The 26,197-nt window shown below is 39.1% G+C and overlaps 1 protein-coding gene across 2 annotated transcripts in view; it reads right to left on the reverse strand.

The window, feature by feature from the left end:
* Positions 1 to 26,197, reverse strand: part of ADAMTS16 (ADAM metallopeptidase with thrombospondin type 1 motif 16) — a 126,549-nt gene that overhangs the window by 58,277 nt on the left and 42,075 nt on the right. For both annotated transcript variants that reach the window (XM_036020283.1, XM_028517775.2), the window contains exons 5-11: positions 25,194 to 25,393; positions 23,656 to 23,739; positions 21,329 to 21,488; positions 19,714 to 19,819; positions 12,279 to 12,416; positions 3,640 to 3,793; positions 304 to 399 (exon numbers count right to left, since the gene is read on the reverse strand). In XM_036020283.1, coding sequence (XP_035876176.1) covers positions 304 to 399; positions 3,640 to 3,793; positions 12,279 to 12,416; positions 19,714 to 19,819; positions 21,329 to 21,488; positions 23,656 to 23,739; positions 25,194 to 25,393 — 938 coding nt within the window. The remainder of the gene's footprint in view (positions 1 to 303; positions 400 to 3,639; positions 3,794 to 12,278; positions 12,417 to 19,713; positions 19,820 to 21,328; positions 21,489 to 23,655; positions 23,740 to 25,193; positions 25,394 to 26,197) is intronic.

Consider the following 26,197-nt stretch of genomic DNA (forward strand, 5'->3'; position numbering starts at 1 on the left):
TTCTCTACCTGGGTTAACAGTGGTTAATGTTTCCTCTTACTAAATAGATTCAGCTGTCACCTTTGCTTGAACCTCTATGTCTCTTTATTCCAGACAGCCCTTCAATTATACCACTGAAAAAAAGTGATAAAAGGAGTCCTCTTCACAATATCAGTATAAACACAATGGCATCACATGAGTGTAGGTCCGCACATATATGTGAGAAAGAAGGGCTTAAAAACACCATTGCAAGAGGAGGAGAGAGGAATATGTTGAAAGACTGACGTCTAACAGTGATGCATGTCCCTATGATTGGTGTCTTACCATGTCATGCCCACAAATGGTGCCTTCTGCTGCTGGCATAAATTTAGTCTCACATTTCCTTCCAACCCGATGGCACCATAGGGCTTTACAGATATCCTACAAGGGAAAAAAGGTCATCAGTCTTATGAATGGTCCATTATAACTAATTGATGAAAACTTTACGGGGAAACAACTGATACAAATTAAATCTGAGGTCTACTTAGCAACAGATGCACAGAAAGAGGGAGAACCCTGCAGACTCATGTCCTAGACTTGGTTCAGCTTAATTCCATCCCTGAAACTTTATTTGTTTTATTTACTATAAATTTAGCAAAATTATACTTTATAAATTATGAAGTGCAATATGCTTAAGCCAGACACTGCAGACAACTACAAAAAATTAAAATGAACACAAGAAAAAAACCTAACAATGTATTATTGACTTCATCTTTCACTAACTTCTCCAAATCTGAATCCCTAATTTTCAAATTAAAGATGGTTATGCAACTTGTTGGTTTGTCTGTTCATCCATCCATTCATCCATTCCCTATCCCCAAACCTTCGATAAAGGCCTGCGATATGCCAGTAGGTAGAAGATTCTACAGGGAATATGAATCAGACCTGCCCTTTCAAGCTTGGTCTTACAGGGAGCGGTGAATTTGCTGAGAACTACTGTGTGGTGCATGTATGAAGGGAAGAACGGTGAACACAGTGAAGGCGAACTTGCTGGAAGGACAGAGGGCTTTGCCCAGCGGCCTCAGGGGAGGAGTCAGAAGAGAAGTGAAGTCTGAGCCAACTCTTGAGCTCTAAGTTTTGTCAGGGGGGAAGGGCAGAACTTTCAAAGAAAATATTGAAAACTCAATATGTAAATATTTTCATGATGTAGTAATTAATGTTGCTTAAAATAAAATCAATACCTTTAAATACAGTTAGGTGGTTTTACAATCTCTATCATGTAAAATTGTTCTTAATACAAATAAGCCTGATATATTTTGCTTTTACAAGTTAAATTCTATTTTTGTGGCCAGAATCTCTAATATGAATCTCAAAACTAGATATTATGCGACAATTAGATTTTTAAAAAAATTTCTATGTGGACTGAATTGTCTCAGGACATTTTACATTTTATCAAAATGGTTCTATTTTGTTAGGCTGAACTGTAAAGACCAGTAACTTTTCTGGTGGGGGAATATAAAAGAATGAATAAGAAGCAAATTATGCAGCGCTTCGGTCAATACCTGTCACAGAAGAGCCACTTAATTAAATTTGCTGAATAGAGTGGTGGACGGATAAATGATACTTTAGAAAGGGATGAACTTCTTTTGAATACCACATGCTATTTAGCTTCAAAAGTTAATATAAAGTGCAAATGTATCCTTCTTGTAAATAGATGGATGTGCATTTGGTGGATATGTCTATTTACATACTCATGCATAAACTCCCACAATTATATGGCCATTGTTTTCTTGCATTACTGACAACTTACATATTGATAATCAGAATTAGTAATAAAAACACCCCAGGGAGTTGGAATGTAAGACACACAGGGCATGAGGAGAGCCCCCAGCTTAACAACAGAAGCCAGGACACTAAGGTGATCAAATTTCAAAGTAGCTCTGGCAGCTTGCATTTCAGACTGCAGAGTCAGCCTAACAGCAATGTTGAGGAAACAGAATAGGTACTTGATAAAGACAATGTTTATAAGAAACAACACCCAACTCAGGACGCGAACAGTTTGAAGCCCAAATAGAGAATCCACTCTTGCTTTGTCTTTGCAGCTAAGAAATACTACCTTAATTAAGGTTCTCACTTGCTATTTTATCTCATAATTTAAGCAGTATGACTTGGTTCATTTTAACATCACAACCTAATACCCCAAATAAAATAGTTCTCAAATGACTATGTTGAAAGTTTATTGTGGTATTTCAGTATTGCAAATAGTGACAACGGGTTTATTTTCTTGAACGGTGTATTAGACTCTTCAAAATGTCTTGAGGTGATGTTATAATAGGGTATATAATCTACTGCAATCATTTGTATCTACAGTGATAAAAGTCAGATCAATGGTGGTTCACTGGGGTGGAGAACGGATTGAGTGGAGGGAGACAAAAGGGAACTTTCTGGCTTCACGGAATTATGCCATATCTTGCCTAAGATGCTGGTAACATGGGTGAGTGCATTTGTTAAAATTTCAGTCAAACACCTTAAATGAATGCATTTCATTACATGCAAGTATTTCCCCAGTAATAAAAAAGTGCACACTAACTTTTTTTCTATACTTTTCAAATGGCACTGGGGTATCATAGATGACATAGTCCACGGTCACAGAGCAAAGTAATGTGGGAACCAGAAGCATGTCTCTGGTTTGAAAGAAAACATTAGTTTTATGTTCTTTTTTTTTAACGCAGAAGAGTAATGCTCAAAAAATTCTTAGGAAATTAACATTGTGCCCATGGAAATATATGCTGATGCTGGCTCATTTATTATTCTTGGTCCAAGCCGAGATGACTCAGCTGCGGAGATAAGAACCCAGTTCTGGCGCAGGGCTGTAACTGGTCTTGGTGGGACCTGTGCTTGAGTTCAGGAGAAAGAAGATCATGTCAGATGTAAACTGGGACTATTCCCAGTGCACTCTGCAGTGTTTGGAGCTTTCTGGAGGATTATGTATTTTTGTCTATCTTCCTGCTAATTCCATTATAAACTAGAATAAAAGAAACCTCAAAAGAGTTACTTTCATTTAATTTATGAGTAGGGCTCCTTGGGGTTCAGTAGAGTAGATTCCTAAATCTCGATTTCCCTGTCCAGTAAGAACACACATCTTTGGGTTACATGAGGAATTTATATTAGGAGAACACATCAGTGATATCCCTGGGGTCCATATCCCTGTGGATAGCATCTTCTATGAGAAACTTGCCTATAAATACTTTATTAGGAGAATTTAATCATCAGAAGCCCCTGATAAGCTGTTACTTTGTAGTAAATTATGCTTATGTGGGAGGAAGGTAATGGTAGACCTTGTTTTTTTAATACCATTTGAAAAAAAAACATAGAGTATTAATTTGCCAACTTACACCATTGAAAGTGATTGCTGAGCTCCCACATGATAAATCAGAAAGCAAGAAGTGATCTAACAGGCCAAGTTGTTCTGAAATGAAAACTGATACCCACAACAGTATCAGTCATCATTTTCTTTGCCAGTAAAACATGTGTTTCCTGTTATACGGGACCAGCTCTAACATACAGGATTTGACATTTGGTAGGTACCCAATAAGTGCAGAATACATCAATGTCAGTTACACTGAATAAAATGGTTTTTATGAATAATAGTGCACTGAGCATTGGCCAATAATCACTTGCCTTTTTAAAATCCAGCATGCAGAGTTTGGCTTTCTCTCCAAATTGCCACTTGCACTGTGTGTTTGCATCATATAACTGTCCCGGCAATTTCTCAGGATACTTGTATTCTTTCACAGGCTTTGGCTGATCAGCAAGGCATGTCGCTTGGGCAGTGCTAGAACCAAAAGGAGATGGGCTGCTTGTAATGCCAAAAGAGTTGTCAAAGATATGTATTCAATTGTGCCATTTCTTCACAAGTGTTTACTACATATCCTATATAGAGGAGAGGGTATTTCTTCCACCAAATGTGTAATATAACATTGATATTAATTACATTTAGATATATGGGACACATTTCTGAAACCATTCATTTTTCTTTTTCCAGGAAGGCAATTTGTTTTTCCTCAGATTACTCAAATGTTTCACAGAGAAAAGTGAAATGGAGTAATACAACCAGATGTTCAGTGTGAGAAGCTCCTATTACAGGCCTTTTTTATGTACACTTTTTGCCAGGACTAATCAAAAGGTAGAAATGAGTATGGTAAAAGGCAAAATGCAATCTGCCAATTTCAAAGGTTAACATTTCTCTCTCTCTCTCCCCCCGCCCCCCGCCAACCCGTCTCCTGTTCTTTCTTCCTTCATCTCCCGGGCTAGGGACACGTGCACGACAGCTTACGCCTTCCAGAGGTTATGCATCGAACACTGCAATACTGTCCATCAGAGAAGGTTTTTACTCAGGATGATTTCTTACTAGACTTCCAAACAAGGAGGAAAAGAACTGCTTAAGTTTACTAGCAGATGGCTAAAGACCAACTAATAATTCCTTCCTCCACAAATACAGTATCCCCTCCCCTACCAGGGATGTACTTAGGTATAATTTTTGAATTTGCAGGGAGAAGGGCAAGTGTTTGCAAATAGCAACTAAATCCTACTTATAAATTTTAATAAGCTGAAAGAAAAAAAACACCCCCCCCCCATAATCACAGTAAATTGATCATCAGTAGATCTGCTCATGCATCTCCAAACTTTTCTTTGTGTGACTGTGCACCTTGATTGGAATCTTTCTGGTTCCAGCTTCCAGGGCCCCACTCCCAGGTTCCTCTGCCTTGGAGCCCACTGATCCATGACTTCAGTTAATGTCCACATACACAAAACGGGAGGGATGGTACCAGCCACTGTGCACAAGACATCGATCCTACATGCAAGGAGGTCAGAAAGCTTTTCCGAGCAAACTAAGAAGTAGCGATAAAGTCAACTGATAGGAAAGGGCTAAGAGTGGTGACTGGCTCACTGTGAGTGCCCAGTGAATGGTCTTTTACTTTTACTCCAATCATGATGCAAGAGCATATTTATAAGCAAAGAAAACTGAATAAAAGTATAACGAACACTGTAAGACAGGAATGATTTGGATAATTTCAAATTCCATAGCTCCTCTCTCTAATGGATCCCAAATGATTTCTATATAGTAGTTAGATGTCTTGCATTATCTCCCAAAGTTTACATCAGGGTTGGCAATATTATTCCCCATCCATGGACTGGAAACTAGGGAAAGTCAGCTACACTGACTCACCCATATGAGAGACTGAAAAATCACAAAGGGTTCATACCTTCAGGAACTTTTCCAGTTTCTGCAGGCATCAGAAAAAATGAAAACTGTTAGAGTAAAAACGACACAGGGATGAAAATTTCTAGAGCAAAGGGAGACACAGAACTGAACCAAACACCCAGTGCTATTTTTCTGCTCATAACAGGAATTTACTGAGTCACAAGCAGCTGCCAAGAAGCCAAGTGGCAGCGTGGAAAGTGGAAGTCAAGCGACTGAGAAACTGAGCAGTGTTTTTGGCAATCTGGTGGGGCTGGGACGTGAACCGAGGGTCTGCTGTCACGAAGGGCTCTGGTAACATCCAGGATTTTCACTGACACCGCAAGAGGTCTAAAGAAAACCCAAACAGGCCACTTTAGAAAGACTGGATGCCAGGCTGACAGCAGCTCAATCCCGAAGTCAGTGAAGATAAACTGCAACAACTGTATCTGCTTAGAAATGAAAGATATTATTTTGTCTTTAAACTTTTCATATACTACAATGTCCTCATTTGTTCAAAATTACTAAGTGTATTAGGAGATAAGGCCAAATGATCGAAATCCAGGAGAATATATATACACAGAATAGTGGCAGTCTCATGAGAAATTCAGATACTGGTGTAATCAAAAATAGAATTTGAAATTATTGTAATTAATAGATTCAAGAAAATAGAAAATGAAGAATTTCACCACAGAACTAATATATATAAAATATGCATGTGGTATACTGTAAAATGTTCTAATATTTACAAAATTGGAATCCAAAAAAGAGAAGATAGAAGAGATAGAAGACAGAAAAAGTGAGGCAGAATCAAGATTTATAAATAAAACGGACAAGAATATTCAAAAACTGATGGAACACAGCAAACCATAGATTTAAGCAGTTCTAAAATCCCAAGCAGAAAAGCACATATAAGTACATTATAGGAATTCTACAGAAAACCAAGAATCACAGAAAAATATCAAAGGCAATGAGAAATAAAAGTGACATATGTATAACTTTCAAAAAAGCAACAACAAGACTGACAGCTATCTTGTTCACAGAAACAGCAGAGGCCGGGAAACAATGAAATGACAGCTTCCAGTTACTGCAGAAAGATAACTGCTGAACTGGGATTCTATTCAAAACCAAGACACCCTTTACAAAGAAGGGTAAAATAAAGACACATGAAATATGCCACTAGGAAGGCCACGATAAAACAAACAACACCCTAATGGGAGTCGTTCCGACACAGAGGAAATGTTCTCAGACGGAAAATGGAAATGCAAGAAGTAGTAAAGGGCAATGCAAGGGTAATTAAGTTGGTCAACAAAGCCACAACACTAGGCAGTGGGGCCAAGGGCTCTGCCTGGACAGCCTGGAAGATTCCCTCAGATGGAGAAGATGCAGGAACACACATATCAATGCCAGGACGAGACAGTGAGCTCAGATTAGCATCACATACAAAGAACTGAAACTTCATGTGCTGATCTCATCCCTTTTAAGCCTGGCTAGGCTCATGCTTGGGACTGTTGCTCTTGCCTTCTTGACCAAATCGTGTCACACAGCTAAGCCTAGAATCAATGAGGAAGGTGTAGGTGCAAGAAGGAAAAGTATGACAGACATTTTATAAACAATATGTGACAATATCCACAAGGAAAAAATGTGACTTTTTTGCATGTCTTGCATCAAAATCAGGTGGCTTAGATGTGAGAAATAAAACAATAACCAGTATAGGAGATTATGGGGAAGACTATGTGTATGACTCTGGGATAAGTAGAGTGTTTTTCCAGCAATGCACAAAAAAGGCTAGTGCTAAAGGAAAATATGGATAATTTGGACTTCATTAAAAATTTTAAAAACTGCTCTGGCTGGGGTGGCTCAGTAGATTGAGCACCGGCCTGTGAACCAAAGGGTTCCGGGATCTATTCCCAGTCAGGGCACATGCCTTGGTTGCCGGCCAGGTCCCCAGTATGGGGCACGTGAGAAGCAACCACACCTTGATGTTTCTCTCCTCTTTCTCCCTTCCCCTGTGTCTAAAAATAAATAAATAAAATCTTTTTAAAAAGTTTAAAAACTTGTGTTAAAGAAAAAAAGGCAAGGTCAAAGATACCACAACAATATTTCAAAATCCTTTCATGAACCATAAAATATTAAAGAGTTTGAAAGATCTTTTAGCTTTATTCCTTCCTTTTCCAAATAAAAATCTGAAGGCCCCCACTAAAGATTACATCACTTGCCAAGGCCAGGACCTTCCCAGACGTAAGTGATAAAGACCCGATCAGCGTTCCAGCTGTGTTTCCCTCTGCTGCTCTTTCCATCACGTGGTAGTACCTGTTTTCCAATCTTAATGTCACACAGGCTCTGTAGAAACTGCAATTTGCTGTGACTTGTCAGTTTGCTTTCCTTAAGACGAACATTTATATGGCAGGACAAAATGTGAACTGAAGTATACTATTGCTATTATACCCAAAAGCAAAGCTTAATGAGCCCTCTGGTCAACTCAGATTTCCCCACTGGCAGAGGTGGAATAGGGTATGGCAGGGGACCCATGCGGCCCTCAAACTTCCAGGTCTGTGATGGTCACCTTTCATATATATTGATGTAGACTCTTGTGGTCAGAGGGGAGGCATGCTCCATGATCATTAGTATATGACTCAAGTTTTTTTTTTAATTGAAGATGAGTCCATGTTGTCGTTAAGTTTAAAATAATGAGCTAAATTTTCCCTAAGTCCTAGGCCTCTGGGATGCAGACATGAGTAAATGTGATGAGGTGTGTGTCTGTTCATAGGACATGACACATTACTTTATTGACGAGGTTGATGAATGTACTCCAAACATATACCCGTCCTTCTTGACTCTACCAAATATGGAGATAGTTGTGCTGACAACCTCAGGCCAATTGACTGCCTTATTATATGTTTTTTTTCCATGTACCAAGTGCTAATAAAGGAAATCATTTTTAAGAGTTCACCATTTATCCTTACTCACTATTGGGATCATATCCAAACAGCCACCTAAACTGGTAGGGAACATAACAGTGTTTTGATTCCTTGGAAATCAGGAAGCCAGGAAGTATGACAAAGAAGACAGTCTCAGAGTCATTAAGTTGATGAAAAGTCAGTGTTAGCACACTGTGGACATGTCCAATTCACAGCTGGTCAAATAAGCCTTTATAGTGAATTTGACAATGAAAGTCATTTTTGGAAAATTGAATCTTCTGAGAAAACAAACTTGTGAGCATGTAAAATCTTGCATATTTATTTATAATCATGTGAACCAAAGAAATTAGTAAAGTCCCTGAAAATAAAGGCTTATTACTGAATTGTGCCAGAAAGTTTTGACTGATTGCCACAAAAACAAATGAACATACTTCAGAGTTCATTTGAGTGTTTCAATAGCACAGAACAAAAGTGGCTTTGAATTCCAGAACCTTAAAAATCATTCTGAAAATCATATTCTGATTTGAAGATTACAACCCATACTTAGTGTAATCAGAATAATTTTCTCTAAGAACATAAATATTTTCTTTCCATGAGTTTTTCTATATTTCTTGGCAGTTAAAACACTTTTTCTGGACACTGTTATGAGGCTGATTTTCACCACACACTTGAACTTTGCATCTCCTGTTTCCCGAGTTGTCAGAGTACATTTAAAAATTGAAATGTTTATATATCTTCATCATAACTATGAAGATGTAAAAACAATATAATTTTTTAAAAAGATCTAGAAATTATAGAAAGAATTTGAGATATAGGAAATTCCAAATTGTTAAAACTGTGTTAAAGAGAAAAAGGCAAGGTCAAAGATATCGCAACAATATTTCAAAATCCTTTCATGAACCATAAAATATTAAAGAGTTTGAGTGATCTTTTAGCTTTGTTCTTTCCTTTTCCAAATAAAAATTTGAAGGTCCCCAAATTTGGAACTTTCTTCTTAATATAAGTAAGAACACTGTAAGCCTTAAAGTGAATGCTTTTTACCATAGGAAGCAGAATTCCTTGCACACACATACACATGCTGAACAGCTACAAGAAACAGCTAAAAACAATGCTAACAATCCCCAACTTGACTTCACAAGTGTAGGAAACAATGCATGTTAAAAAGATGCCACGTGTCATGCCACTTGTAGAATAATGTTAATGTCACCTTTTTTGATAATAGAAATAGAAAAAATGCCAAGCAGTCCCAGTATATGGGCTTGTATTACTAGGATACAGATATTGTCCACAAAATTTTCCCTCTTCCTTGATGATAAGAAACAAGAAAAGCAGCCACCAGTCAACATTTTGCCTGAGGTCTCAGAGTAGGCCTATGAGAAAGCACAAGCGGAAGGCTGGAGTCTCTGCAGGCTGGTGGGCAGGATGCTGGTTTGGAAAATGCATTACAAGGAGAACTGAAGAAAGAGGCAACAATCAAGGTAAACCAGTGTAGCCTCACTGACACAGGTGGGCCTGGGGGAGCAGTCCATAAGATGATGGACAAAAAACAAGAGTAAAACTGACCCTGCCCAAATGGTGTTCTAGCAACAAGACGATGTAAATTGTGCTACAGAAAAAAAAGCAAGAAAAGGAGCTCTACTAAAAAACTAAGAAAGAGAGAGAGAGAAAGAGAAAGAAAACTTGCACCCCAAAGTGAAGACCTCAGTGGCACTAGCCATATAGGCCAGGGTAACCCTGAATGGTATCTACAGAAGATAATGGGGATGACACACTTTTGTAGTTAATTTTTGGAACAGAGTAACTAGTTCTTAGTTTTGACCACAAGAACATATAAGTTACAAAGACTTGGAAGACAGCTATCTGGCTGCTAATCTTGCACTTCTTGGGTACTGCCCACCTGTTTTTTTCTCCCATCAACTCTGGTCGAGCCAGTGCGGGTCATGAGCCCCGCAGCTGCCTCTCCAGGCTGAGCTGTTTAACTGCTGGCACCATGTTGTGGCAAACCAGTGAAAGTGTTCCTGGAGCCTGTGTAGACTAGCCCAGGATGGAAAATACGTAGAAACATTTTTATAAACTCATGCACATATATAAATCTATAGTTATGTTTACACACATACATACACATGTGCAGTTCTATTTCTTTTTAAAATTCTGTGCTGGTAAAAGCTTTGCTTTCTTTGAAATATTGGTATTTGCCTTTTTTTTGTTAATATGAACATATTATTTCCCCTTTTTGTTGCTTTGGTTTCAAGAAATATCCTAGACTGAGTTTAAGCTTCAATACCACAAATGCAGGTTTTTCTTTAGGGTCTATGTAATTGTGTGTTTTTCCCTTGATTTTCATTTTTTTATTTTCATTTGATTTTTTTCTTCACTTGAATTTGAGATCTGCTATTTTTTTTGTGCCAATCCATTCCAGTTTCTAAAGGTAAAGTGGTTTCTTTTGTTAGCTTTTTCTAAGAATATACAATTGAAATGGAAGTTATAATTCTCATACTTTCTTTGGAATCTCAGAAATGTGAATGCATTTCACTGAGAACTACTAGAACCAGTAGATTATTGTGAATTAGTGAGCTGTTAGCAAACAAACACAATTTTTTTGTGTCGGGTAAAATATATTTCTGATGAATAAACATGTCTTTCATCCTGAAAAAAAGCATTTCTCTTTCCTGGGGCCAAAAAAACAATAATGTTCCCATTTCAGGTGTGTGCTCCATGAGGAACAGATATCAAACCATAGACTGTGCCAAGTATCACCATTTGGTCCTAGAAGAATGTATTCAGAAGGGAAGAAAATGGATGTTGAGATGTTTATATGGATTCAGCACCTAAATTCGTATGCCCATGTATTCAGTTGTCTATGTTGATGATCAAAAATAAGTCATCCTCAAAGAGTTAAGAGCTACTTTCTAAACAAACAAAAATTCTCCCTCATCTTTACAGAATTTGAGCCAAGCAATTTTGTTAAGTGACTACATACATAAAAATATATAATTTCAATAGAATTGCTTTTCCTCGGCTCTTTGCATCTATGGTTCTTGGGAACAGAGGAAAGAAGTCAGGTCTAGGATACAGAATACCTGGGTTCTGTTCTCAATTCTGCCACCAACTAGCTGGTCCCTGCAGGTCTCAGTTCTCTTTTAATGTCATCTGGGGTTTGATGATATAGCACATGTCCCTCTCTCTGCCAACCCTCTTGTACTTTTCTGCCAGAGCAAAAAGTTAGACATCTCTCAGCCCCACTTCACTTTGGAGGACCATAAACTGAGTTTTCACTTCCAAAAATATAGCCCCTTTCCCACACACCTGCCACTGCTCTCTTTCCACAGCCACCTTCTGGATGCTGCGGATGACAAATTACTAGAAGAGGAAAGAACCACAGGGTAGAAGGAACCTGGGCCTCTGAATGACTACTTGGAACAGAACTCTCACCAACCTGTGCTGGTGGTATGTGGTGTAAGTCATAAAGAGTTATGGTTTAAAGCTTACATGAAACTGTAAATTCAAAGCCATTGAGATTTAGGGGATAATCTACTTTACCAGCAGATCTAAGAAAGTTTCTTGAAGTCTCTTCTTTCTCTAAAACTTTAAAATCCACTGACTATATCTCAGGGGGTCAAATCCTACTTTCCCAGTGTTCTATACTATACCTTAAATAAATTAGTACTATAATCAAATTCCTAAAAATAACTCCTAAAATTACGGTATTTTATAGCCAGCTTAAGGTTTATAGATTCAAGATTTTTTTCTATTAAGAAATGAATGTTGTTAAAAATAAACAGAAAAATTAGGTATGCTTTACCAATTTGTGCACAGACATATACATGCTACCTCTTCCTATTCATGAACATGGCTAGTTATAGACAGGAGAATTTAGAAAAACTAAATGCAGGCACAAAATTTTGGCTTGGTGAATATCATATGGACTTCCTTTGATTTTAAATGTCATGCGATGTTGGATAAAGCTTACAGGCCTCCATGCTTTAAGAAGTGTTTGGCAAACTCCTTAGTCAAATGAATGTCTTAAAACACTTTCAAATGAGAACCGTCTTGGGAAGTCACACCCAGGCTTGGCACTGCTTGCATAAGATCAGGCTAACCAGGCACTGAACATCAAAAGCACCGACAGATACACAACCAGCTCTAAAAGTTCATACCTTAAAAATTTGTGCAGGTACTGGCGGCTGCAGGGTGACCAAGAGAAGACCCCATTGCGTCCTGCTAATGTAGGGGACATTATGTTGCCCTCAGACTTCTTGCACATGTTCCCTTCTCCATCATGGACCATGCCAAAGCTACAAGAGAGAGAAGTGGTTCTTTCAAAACAAAGAAGAGTTAAATTGTCTAATGTGCTATAACAAACACATATTAACACTATAGAGACTCCTCTACTTTGTGTGCTGGTCCTGCAGAAATTACAGCACTAACAGTGAAATTGTGGCAACCAGTCATGTGTTCATAGACTTTTCCTGAGTTGTTTGAAAGTACACACAAATATGAATACAGAGCACTGCCCAGATGTCTGCTAATAACAGATGCTTTCATTAGAAAAGAGCATTTCAAAATAGCACGTGGAAAGCCGTTCACTTGATTGCAGTAGAGCTGTAACTGTTCCATAGTCCTTCATTTCCTCCACAATCTCTTCTGCTCACCAGCAATTGTCAGAATTTCCAGTGTTTGTCGGAAATACAGATGACAGAATCCCCAGGTGTGTTTGATACCCAACAAAATTTGAGAACTACTAGCCAACTGCAGTAACTCTTGGTGGTGCTGACATGTTGTCCCTACACTTACCCGGTACTGCCCCATCTCAGTCTCGGTCTGCACTGCCAGAGGCTGCGACAGCTGGGCAGTGCTTGGCCAGACTATTCCCCACAGCCCTTTTGAGGAAGTGGCTCCATGGAACCTCAATGGGTGGCTATGGTTGCACTTATCTGTGGGCCTTGTTTGAAAGTGAACCTGTTACCCTTGATTTAAATAAATAACTTTGGGGCTTCAGCACTAGCTTAGTAAGTGGGGACATCTCAAGCTATAGTGGCTGTGGAAACTCTTAATATGTTTCTTTACAGGTGTTTAAATCTTACAATGACAACCAGTACCCCATTACTGTCACTTGTGTAGCTCTGTTTGCAGGAGAATCCCACTGACTGAGTTTCTATTTCCCCTCACCAAGTAATTGTTAACTTTCTAAAGATTTTGCCAACTTCACCTGCCCCAGAGGAGCACAACTTGGGAAGAAAGTTCCCCCTTGGAATGAAAGCAAGGGGGGTTGGTGTGCACTTTATAGAGCCCGGAAGGCTTCCTGTTAGGGTAAAAATACTTTTGGAAAATCAACCCATTGTTGGTCATTAATGTCTGATACTCATCCAATCATAACATGGATTCACAGAGAGTAAGATTCTGAATGAGTGGGACACAGAGGAAAGGAGAAAGGCAGGGGAAAGAGAGAGAAAAACAGATGGACAAGGTGGTTACTTGGATCCACATCCAAGAATCCCATGATGAGTGGAGGGAGAGGCACAGGCATAGGGACAGAAGACACCAGCCCTGGGTGAGTGGGCTCCAAAAGGTAGCCAGAGAATCTGTACTTGTTTCCAAGGCTAAAGATACATTTTCTTACTTTCCTACTTTGCCCATAATTATTTAATAATATCAGTAAAAATATCAACTGATATTTGTAAGCACTCACCATTTTATAGACAGAACATTAAGCATGCTACCTAGCTTTTTAAATGCAAACCACACTACAAGCCTATAAAGCAGGTGTAATATAATGACAGGAAGGCTGAGGACTTGAGAAGCTTGTCCAGGGTCTCAGAGTCACTACTGGAACCTGACATTCTAATGCCAGGGCCCAGGCAGGACCCATGCAATAGTGTAACCCAAATATAGTGAAGGGTGTATCCAAGCAATTCTGGTATGCAAACATTGTTCAATTTCTGCAGAATTCCGACTCAGGACCAAGGGTGATGTATATGTAGTCATTTCAGCCTCCACCCATTCTCTGAAGTCTATTAAAAGCAAGCAATCAAGGCCAGAGTAACCATATGGCAGAGAAAATGTGTCATGACTATGGAAAAGGTTCAGACTATAATCACATATGGGTGGCTGCCTTGGGGAGAAAGTGACCAAAAGGAAATACCAACGCACTAGTCCTTGACCTGATATGGCAAAGGCACATTATGGACTATCAAGTGCCCTAGATAAATTTGTTACCACTTTGGACTGCATTTCTAAGAAATTGAAAGACACAATATTCCAAGGCTGGCAAAATCTTGGTCTTAAACTTTGTGTCTAATGTATTTTCAACTATCCCTTAAGCATTTGGTTCAAACTTTGCTGTGCATTCAAATATCTGAGAAACTCACTGTACAATGTGGCTATGCAAAGCCCACCCTGATAGGTTTCTGATTTTGCAGGCTGGTGGTTAGACTCTGGCATCTGCGTGTACTGTAACCCAGTAAGGTACTTCTGACACCCACCCAAATCTCAGCACTACTATTTTAAGAGTTGTGTCTCCAGTAGTACGACACCCATAAATTGTACTGTGATGGATGCCTGCACATTAGCATGAAAGTGCCACAATGATCACATTTGATATTAACATCAATATAGTCATGGAAGAATGAATAGAACACATTCTGAAGATAAGGTTGGTATTTGGCAATCCAGAAATATAATTAATATTCAAGTTATAAGTGGTAGCTAATATTTTGCTTCCATTAACCATAGTACTTTATTCAAAGTGACTATCACTCCATATGTTAATGGAATAAATATATATTTTTTCTTTCTTACCTACTATCTAATACATTTCTAAAAAACCAAGATTCTCGTTATCTGTGCTCATAACTCCTGAGTCAGTGGACTCCCTAGCCCATAGCAGGTTCTCCATTCAAGTTTATTGAATGATTAAAGAACAACCCTCCAGCTATACTACTGACTCAAATACCCAAATATAAACATAACTTCAGAATGAATTGGGCTGGAGAATTACGTTCAATGTCAGATGCTTTTAATGACTTCTACAATATTTACCTCTGTGATTCAATTACATGAATAAGTATTTCTTCATTATTAATAATATACCCAGATGAACAGCCACACACATTTAAGTATCGATTATTTCAAGCTCTTTAGATAGCAGGGATTAATGACATGAGAAACTCTCAAAGGAAACCATGGGTCAATGTAATATGGATAATAAATCACACCCTTGACCTGATGGTAACCACTGGTAGGACCTAGATCTCCAGAGTTCTGGTGCAGGTGTTTTTTTTTTTTAATTTACCTAATCTGATTTGGAAATTTAAAAAAAAAATTTAAGATTTTACTTATTTATTTTTAGAGAGGGAAGGGAGGGAGAAAGAGAGAGGGAGAAACATCAATATGCAGTTGCTGGGGGCTGTGGCCTCCAACCCAGGCATGTGCCCTGACTGGGAATCGAACCTGCGACACTTTGGTTCTCAGCTCGCGCTCAATCCACTGAGCTACGCCAGCCAGGACCAATGCAGGCTTTTTTAAGAAAACCATTTCATAAATGGTTTGACTTCAGGCAAATTACTTAAGTCTCTGAGTCTCAGTTTCTTCACTTATAAAATGGGATAAATAGAACTGTCCTCATTGATTTCAAAACTTCTATTTGTTTCTCTCATTCAAATGGTTTTGGTCAAATCACTTAACACCTAGATGCTGTTTGTATATATATGAGTTTGTGCATGTGTTTGTATGTGTGGGTTTGGCCAAAGGTCAATGGGTTTCAAATATATTTTGCACATAGGAACAAGCAAAATAATTTTAAGAGAAGTGACAATAAATAAATTTGGTAAGAACTCTAATTTCTTACCAATTAGGTGAGAACTCTAATTCCTGAGGTTCCTTTGGAGAGCAGTCCGACAATCATGAGACCGATGATCTCCATGGTCCAGGCCTGCCCTGATATTTTACAAATCCTTCAGATTACCCAGTGCCCCCTGACCCAGCTGGAGAGGTCCAGATTAATGACAGAGCACAGCCACAAAGTGGTGGGGTGTGCATATCACTATCAGATGCTCAAAAGGCATCTAACATCATTACCAGCTTGAGGTGAATGGTACTAGCAAGCCAATTCTGCTTCTTTCAAGAAGACTTCCCTGATTTTCCCTGACTGTGTCTCTTGCAATGTCTACAGCCCTCACTCTTGTTCCCTTTTGTGCCATGTTTATTTTATCTTTCTGTTAGACATTGGGAGGGAATGGATTGCTATTCCTTTTTAGAATCCTACACAGTGTTTTGCTGGCAGAATACAAATTGTGACCAGAGAATAGATATATAAATGTTGGAAGATAGGGGGAAAATGATAGATCATGCATACTTTTAAGCACAGTAATGTGTTTTAATTTGGTCTTAATGGTCTGAAATGGCAATGCAAATTAAATATTTTAGCATATTGTGTATAATAGGGATGTTCAGTTCAAATAATACCACTGTAATTGTGCCTGCACACACCTGCTGAGGATCCCACAGGCTCCACTTGTTTTGCAGATGGGAAGCTAGGTAAGGACAGGCAATTGACCCCAGTCAACACAGGCTGTGGGAGAACCTCAATGTATCCAAGTCCCATGGTGTTGCCCATTAAATGGCATGACTTTTCTTTGCAAGTGGGAATTTTCAAATCGATGGCATATTATCCAAAATGTGTAATTCAGTTCTCAACATGCGTTTCCCAATTCTCCAAAACGTGCATGTAGCAAACCACATGTCTTGTGTCATGTGATTTAATATAACCAGGAAGGTCTCTCTGCCCCACCAGCTTAGGAGCAATCCTGACTCAGTCCCACATACAAACAAAGAACACACATCCTTGCTTCTGGTTCCAGTCTTTCTCCCTCCCTTTTCCAACCAAATCTAAATGCTGGTTCTTAGCAATTTCTGTTTTCAGGTCACACTCTCCAGTATAAACCACAAGATGTTCTGAGATGAGAACAACTAAATTCAGTAGAATAAATTGGCTAAACATTAACTGAAATCTTTTTTTGAGTTAAAAGTTAGAAAATCTATGGCTGAAAACATGGGGAAACACTCCTCTACCCTAAAACAATATCTTTTGAATGCAAATGAAACTGAAGAGATAAAAGTCACCTGTGAATATGATGCTTTTTATACAGACTTAATAGATCTAAAATTGTCTTTTAATTCTTAAGGTATCAAACTCTAAATTGACTCTGCTTGGAGTTCATTGCCAAGGATAAGATAAAGACATGCTGTGTGTGTTATGATGTTTGACTCATATATCAAACCTATAATCCCTTCTTCAAGAACAGTAGTTATTAAATAAATGATCTGAATAAATGTGCTTGTCTTCAATTCAAGTAAAATTCACAGCATTTGATTACTGAGTCTCCTATACCACAGACTCTCTTATTTAGTATACTTTGAAATACTCTACACTTGTTCACTTGCTCACTCCCCATCTTGCCCTCCCATTCTATTCATTAGCATTTCCTGAATACTCAGTATAGTCTACCTGCTAAGTCAGTGAAGGAAAATGAGAGGTTGTTCTGAATGGTTTCTATGGCTTGAGATACATGAGAAATTGCTCTTCACATTTATAAAAAGGGCTCCATAAAGAGAAGATATTAAATTTATTATTATCATCATTATTATTATTATTACTATTATTACCCATTTTGGCATTTAGCACCTGCAATTCATTTGAAAATATTTTACATATATTTCCTATTTCAATAGGATCAGAAGCTATTGGCACATTAATTTTCAGACTTCCCAGTTCCTCCATCTCTTGCACAATGACCTCTAACATCAGGTGCTCAATAAGCAGTTGATAATTCCCTGAAGGTTAATTCTATAACCTTCAGAGGAGGGGAGTGGGATTCCCCTTCATCCAAATCTAGAGCTCCTTCCCTTCTTCCCTTCTATATTCTCACTTGCAAGTACAAACACTCATCTCTTGTTTAGAAGAAATTCTTTTTTCACCTAGACCCAGCCCAAGCAATAAAAGGAAATATTACTAGGTGACTTTGAGAGAATATAAAACACTGATAGGTGGTATTGAAGACCGAGAGCCCAGTTTTGAATGTATCAAGTTTAATTTCAGTTAAATCCACCACCTGCGACTGTGAGCACTGCCAATGCCTGTATTTCAACTGCTTATCTAATGTCGATTTGCTTAGTCCCCGGTGACTTAAATATTTCTTACCTTGATTGTTTAATTAAATTCAGGTATGGTTCAGAGGACAGCAAGAATACCATGTCGTTAAAATAATGAGAGTTTTTGAAGTTTTAACTTTAGTAGTCTATTAAAAATACAATTATGATGTAACTGAAAGCTTTATGAAGTATAGGTGCAATTTTCTGGGCACTGAGAAAGTCAATCATTACCTGTAATGCTGAGGGATCAGTAATGGGATATACAGTTTCACTTTCAGGTCACCGGTTCACACACAGCTCAAGTCTGCAGGGCCTCCATGGGGTTGGCTCCATTACACACAAAGGCCCACATGTGAACACACACACACACACACACATACATGTGCTTTGGTTGGGGTGACAAGAATGATCTCAGTCCACTTTCTACATAGGGGATAGAGACCAAATCACAAATACCACCTTTCTCAAGTTTGTGATTTTGCAAGTAAAATGGGGATTTAAATAAAAATTAGAAAAAATATAATTCCTGGTTGTGCATTTTCTAGGTGAAGCTTCAAGTACAGCTGCAGTATAGCAGGAAAATACCTACATGACCACTGTTGGCGTTCAAATTAATCAGGGCAACTGCAGGAAGTTAGCAAGTGGGCTTATCAAAAAAAAGTAATAAATGTGCCACAAGGCAAGGCAGCTTACTGCATTATTAGCCCAAGAAACCTTATCTACGTTTCCATAAGTAATTAATAGAAATTTTTCATTTTACAGGAACAAATGTAAACTTTTCACATAAAAAATATACAACCAACAACAAGCCACCCACTGCTGAGAGCTGCTTGTCTAGCACCAGCATCTGTCTGTGCTAAACAACCAGGCTCATTGCCTACCCTGATGCTGCTCCATTTCAAAACCAGCAACCCTGGGGAGCAAATCATCTATTACTGGGCCAAATCTCCTGTAGTACTCTGCACTCCCCAAACTCTGCTCAGCACACCAATCAAAAAACACCTCCCCAGCTTCTAAAAGCCATATAAGGACACAAATGCAAGAAAAAGAAGTTAACAGTAGGAGGGCTTGTTACTACCCTCAGTCATCTGGAGTCCCCCAACAGGAGCTAACGATGGAATGAGATTAGCTCCCAGGACAGAGGAGCAGGGCTGATCCGAGTGTCTGCAACTGTATGTGCATGTGTGAGGAGGAATGTATGGGAAGAACAGAGTAAGGAAAGTGTAAACACATGTATTGATTGTGCAGAATGAGGCACTAAAATAAAAACAAAAGAAGTGGCTAAGTGATCCTATTTACTATTTCTCAATGACATTCTCCTTAGATATATGTGAATTCCCCTTACAGACTTGACCTAATGAAATCATGGAATCAGTAATTTCACAGCAACCACCCAGAATGGAAAGGACCCTGGGCTACACCCACCCATGGATATGCACTTACTTGTGTCCAGACTCGTGGGCGATGGTGAAAGCCAGTCCAAGGCCTGTATCTTCATTAATCGTACAGCTGCGGTATTTACTACACATTCCACTTATAGGGGCAAACCCTACAGGCAAAAAGGCCAAATGAATATACAGCAGTTTGTAATGAAATATAAAAAAAAAACAGGGTGTATTATAGAGGCCTCTTTACCCTCCATCCTTTAGGGAAATTTGGTTCTCATCCTCATCATGCTGAAACGCTTGGACAGTCACAGAAAGGGTTGTTAACCACGTGGGAGCAGGGGATCTGTTCTCTCAGCATGGAAACTATTTGGAGCTCTATGAAATGTGCGTGTCACAGGTTATGACTTGGACACAGTAGAAGAGGCGTTTCACTGCAGATGGAGAGGAATTTATGCTTTTTTCCATAAACATCTGTGTTCACAACAGATGGAGTAAAAGTGCTATAGGAATGGGTGTGTCAGGAAGTCCCAAGACCACCCCTGGTTCAAGAATTTGCCTGGAGGACTTGCAGACTCAGACTTTTTTATACTCATGGGTATAAATTAATATGGCAAAACAATAGAGAGAAAATTAGCAAAGGTAATAAGCACTATACATGGGAAGAAGTTTGGGGGAATGGGAATGAGCTTCCAGAGCTCTCTCTTCCAGTAAACCGACACGGGGCATGCTTAGTTCCCCCCCGGAACATGTATCGACAACAAGTGTAGACTGTTGTCCACCAGGGAAGCTCATTAGAGCCTCAGGGCCCAGGGGTTTTATTGGGGGCCAATCATACAAGCACCCTCTGCTTGACACGGAACCACATTCCAGACTCCCAGGAGGAAAGCAGGTGTTCCATGTAAATTGTACTATTTGTACAATTAGTGTTTGATTGTCTTACATTTTCAGCATAGTAAGCCACTCTTATCAGGGAGAATGGTGAAAATCTTCTTGAAATCTAAGTTCACAGAGGCCAGCTAAGGGCTATCCTTGTAAGTAGGCCTTCCTAAGTCCAAGCAGTAAGTTTACCCTACATTAAACTCAGTCCTATCTGAATGCTTTTATAACAAAGGATCTTCCTCCCTCAGATTCTGGGGGAAAGTCTCCAGGAGAGCCCTGGTGATTGGCACACTAGGCTTTACAGTAAGTATTTGGAAAAAATGTCAAAGTGCTGCCTCTAAGATCTACTCAGCCTTATAAACATGCAAAAAATACTATGATTGAGACATTTTCAGAGAAATTTTAAGAATTGGGAATATGATACAGTTGTAGTATCTCTATAATACTCATAAATATACCATTTCTGCTACATACTGAGACATCCTTGATTCTACTGACCCCATTCTCCCAGACAGAAGAAATGAAATTATTTCTTAAGTTAGAAGAGTCAGGAACTCTTGAATCTGTGAGAAACGTTCCCTTGTGAAATAATCAATTTCAATGAATAAGTGCATACTTCTGTGTTTGGTCAAATTTCATACACAGATACAAATTTCTTCTTCCCAACTGCACACAGCAGCAGCTACTGCTTATAGATTTGGAATGAGTGTTTGGAAAAACACTCAATATATAAGAGCACAGAAGGCACACAGCACATGCATGGTCCTCAAAACTCTGCTGGACGATCTTACCCAAAGTATCACAGGGCTCATTTTTCCAGGAACATATGTCCAGACCAGTTAGTAAGATGGCGTGGTCATGGCGACTTCCATCTTTCCCCATCAATCCAGACTGCCACTGGCAGAAGCTGCTTAAAGTGTGGTCCGCGTGATGGTTTATCACAAGCCCTGGCTATGCAAGAGAGACCAAGACAACCACGATAACAGAAAGAAAACAAGGTATAATGCAATTGTTACCAGCACTGGCATCACAGCAAGCTTTCATTAATTCAGATTTTAAATACATAGATGGATGCAAATGGCACATATGTGATTTTACCCATTTTACGCATTAAAATACAAAAAGTGTTACATAAAAAATGCAGACTTAGTGTGGACACTTACGTTCATTTCTCTAGTTGTGTGCCAAAACAGTTGGGATGTGCTTAGCTGACCCTGAATGCAATTTCAGTGATCCAAGAAAGATTATTTCTGTGTATAAAGTTTTTGCATTTAAAATCTTCAAAAACAATTTGCAATATTACATAAGACAACAGGACCATTTGTATGGGACTAAACACATATAAAAATCACACCTAATCATTGAATGTTTATTTCATTACCAAGTTGAGCAAGGGAATTTGCAGCGTATAGCCCTTTCACTATTTACTACTGCAGTGTTAAATTAAGTCACTACAGAGGCAACATATTTATGAGAAGAGGCAGGTCAATTTGGATAGCTTTATTTCTAGAAAATAGACTGGAACTAGAAAAAAAACTAGATAGGAGGCATTCAACCATATTCACATACACCAAGTTCTAATAAAGCAACAGTGAAATATCGGAAGAACATGTGAACTCTTGGGAAACGGAGAATTTGGGGGTGGAAGGCACATCCAGCAGAGCAGGCTGCAATGAGTTGATTGAACCTTATTTATAGGGCTGCTATATTTCCTTAGGATGGTCAGAGAAAATCTGATTAAATACCTCAATTTTAGGACAACTAGTTTCATGACTTGAGTGCTGTGCTGGAATTTTTGTCCCTCAGTCACACAGTCTTTTTCTCTGTACAAGTTTTTGTCTTTCCAGAAAGTCAAATACACCTGAGCTAGATGTTGTACATCAAAAATGGGGCATGCCTTCCATTCTTCAACAGGTGATTTCCAGGAAAAACTTCATTAATTAAAGTTAACACAGGTGTATGATCACAAGATAACCTCACCTATTCTTTGCAGCTTGGAGGAATTCCAAGGTGAAAACGATTTAATACAAGGAATAATTAACCTGTCACCTGAGAAACCCTGCTGGCTCAGCACCTCCCCTCCCAGACACACACTCACACAAAAGACAATGAGGGTGTATCTTCTTGACTATTCAGGCTAGAAATAGGCTTGTCCCTGCTACCCCTACCCTGCCCCAAGAATATTAAAGCCTGCAGGCATCTTAGATCTTATAATCTTAGATTTCATCTAAAAACCCTTGGTTTTATAAATAAGAAAACTATTGCTAAACAGGAGATTATGCTGAGACATCAGCAAGGGTGGAACTGGATGCTGGGTGCCTGACTCGGGTCCCGGGCGCAGTCTCCCATGCCCAGTCAATGATCAGCTTGGGCCAAAATAAAAGCGAGAACCTTTGATGGCCGAGACACCCCATATTACTAATGCCACAAAATGTTCATATACATCTTCTTTGTGCGCTGAAGTGTATGTCTGGGCATTTAGACAGGGACTATGGAATGGAGGCCAGGGAGAAACTTTTACCAAATGCTACCAAGATCCAGCATAATTTGGGGTTTTGTATGCAATGAGAGAAATGTGCTCAATATTGCAGAATCTCTAAGAAAATAAAATCCTGGGACTGAAGGTGGTGAGGGTTAGTGGAATCAACCTTAGGAGCTGGGAGACAATAGAGCGAAGCAATGCAATAATGCAATGCCACACAGTACAATTCAATTTCTACACTACAGGGCATATTCAGTCTTCTAGCAAAAGACAGAAAGGGCTCACTTCCATCTGGCATCCTGCAAGCTCACAGTGGCTGAAGACACATTTTGTACTTTGTCTTCCAGTGAGTTTCCCACCCATGTATTAAAGGCAGCTTCTTTATGCCATTTCTCATAAGTGAATTACATGAATATTTTTTACTACCTCTGCACAAAAACCCAAAATAGCAAGTAATCATTAAAGGAACTAACAAGCAACTCATTGCAACTCATTGCAATTTACTCATTGTGTAAATTATTATAACTTTTTGTCCCCGAGGGAAAGAGAATTAAAGGATCCATGTTAAGGAAAACAAAGCACTATTTCGCATTTATTTTTCTGAGAGAAAAGTTGCTGGTTTCAGAGATAAAATACCTGTTCTTCTTCTAGAAGAATCAGACCTACAATTGCAATGTTGATGTTTCCTCCTATTGTTCCATCTTTGAATAAAGCAGACACCTGGAAAAGACAGGTAGTCCATGTCAGTCTGCATGTGTGACACCATTTCTCCCCAGGCCACAGTCTGCATGGAGTCCTGACGCTGAGGGCCAGTCTCTATGTTGTTTAGAGACATGACAACACTATGTTTCTTATAGTGCCAGACAGAGGAGTATAGGAATATTTATCAACCAATAGACCAATTGTTGAATACTTGTCATTGGTGCCTGGGAGAGAAAAACTGAAGTTTAGGGAGGGAGGGTCCCACTCTTCTCAAATACCAACGTAGGGAATACAAGGTCTCTGAATTGCTATGTCCTCAGTGGAATAGAATAGACGACTTTTACTCATAGTGATATCTACATAGGTAAGTACTCCCCAACCTCTCCTGGCAAGGGGTTCCAGAAACATAAAAAAATGCTAAGAAAAGACCAAGGGACATGAAAAAGAGAGGAAAAATAAAAGAAAGAGGCAAACATTTGACATGATGATCAAAGGTGTAGAAGTGAATATTGAAGTGGCATTTGGGGCGATAAGTAATGACAATCCATAGTGTGGGACACATCAGGGAGGTGACTTTGCAGTGAGCTACCCCTCACCACTCTATACTGGAGGTGGAGAAAGATTAGAAAAGCTCTAGAGAATAGCGGTAACACTTGAGCATCCTGGGCCCTGTTGTCCTCAGCCCAGTGGGTGTGCAGGGGCAGGTAAGTGAGTGTTACCATCTCCCTCAATTCCCTGGGAGGTCATAAACTACAGGGTCACACTATCAAAAATGACACTAGCAGCAACAGCCATTTGGCAACATGGAAATATAAAAACATTTAGGGGTATTCTGTTTATTGAGGCAGAACATAAAATTGATTTTAAAAATATGGTTATCACAAGTATTTTTTAAGACACATTTTGGTGACCCAAGATTTTGTCTTCTGTTATCTAGAGGTCACTTTGGTGACATGAGGCTTAGATTCCTGTTACCACTCTTCCATAATTACTGTAGCCACCAGTGTGGGGACAGACACTCTTTATGTGAGATGACACTCTAAATGGTCGTACTGTTTTTCTAGATAAAATAATATATACTTAGTATTCGGACATTAATATTTCTAAAATGAGTATTTCTATTAACCATCTAAAAATCACACAAATAGTGGTGATGAACAGATTTGCTGCACTAAAATAACTCAGCATACTCTTTTAGATTTCTGGTAACTGAAAACACCAGTACATCAAAACAGGTTACCAGTTTATAGAGAGGATCAAACTGTTCATCCTCCTTAATTTATTCTCTGAAGTTCTAAAAATGGCTCTTTTGAAGGGAGCATAATAAAACTGAAGGAGTTATCACAGGTAAACCATTTCCATGTATGAGACATAAGACCATAAGTAAAAAGCAAAATGTAAAACACACACGCACACACACACCCCATTAGGGGTAACTACACACTCAGCCTCTAGAAGAGAGACGCTCTTACCATGTTGAGTATTGTCAGTACGTAGGTGGTGATATTTTCATGACCGTGGTTTTGCATCATCTTTTTGTCGACCACTACCAACGTCTCCACGTTCAATTCTTTATTTCTATGGGACTTCAGAAGAGAGCGCTTGTGCCGTGGGCAGGACTTATACTCATCAGGTAAGATGAAAAGGTCTTCCTTGGGAGGCATGGGCATGTCTACAGGGGACATATAGAGAGCGAATTAAAGCAGATTCATCACACAAAATGGCTGGTGGAACTTGTTATACAGACACTGAATTTAAAAAGTGAGTGTTCAGCCCTGGTACAGTGGAGCTCAGTGGAATGAGCATGCGCCTGCTAACCAAAAGGTTGCTGGTTTGATTTCCAGTCAGGGCACATCCCTCCATTGTGGGCCAAGTCCCCAGTAGGGGACATTTGAGAGGCAATTACACGTTGATGTTTCCCTCTATCCTTCCCTTCCCCTCTCTCTAAAAATAAATAAACAAGTCTTTTTAAAAAGTGAGCGTTCAGGTGCCAGAAGAAAGGGAGGAGGTGGAAAGGTGGGAGAGGGATTAGTCAAAGAAAATGTGTGAATGACCCACGGACATGGACAATGGTGTGGGGATGAACTGTGGGAGTGGGGGGTGGGCTGGATGGAGGAGGGCAAAGGGGGAAAATTGGGACAAGTGTATTAGAGTAAACAAGAATAAAAAATAAAATTAAAGAAGTGATTGTTAATGATATGAAACATATAACCCTTAAAACTTCATGAAGCTTGAACACTCAATTCAGAATGTTCCACACCAAAGAGTCCAGATGTCATGAAATCATTGCTTTATTTACCTTTGTGTAATTGTGGCCTGATTTTAAACAAGAGAGGGTCATTTTTGTTCTGAAGTATAGCATCTAGCAGCACAATTCTTAAAGGCTATTAGTGTAAGAATTCATGGAAGGGGCTATGCAGAAGAGTTACTGACAAGCAATACGACCAACACTTACAAGAAAGTGCTTTCTTGCATT

The sequence above is a fragment of the Phyllostomus discolor genome, chromosome 3, assembly GCF_004126475.2.
Source record: "Phyllostomus discolor isolate MPI-MPIP mPhyDis1 chromosome 3, mPhyDis1.pri.v3, whole genome shotgun sequence".
NCBI lineage: Eukaryota > Metazoa > Chordata > Mammalia > Chiroptera > Phyllostomidae > Phyllostomus > Phyllostomus discolor.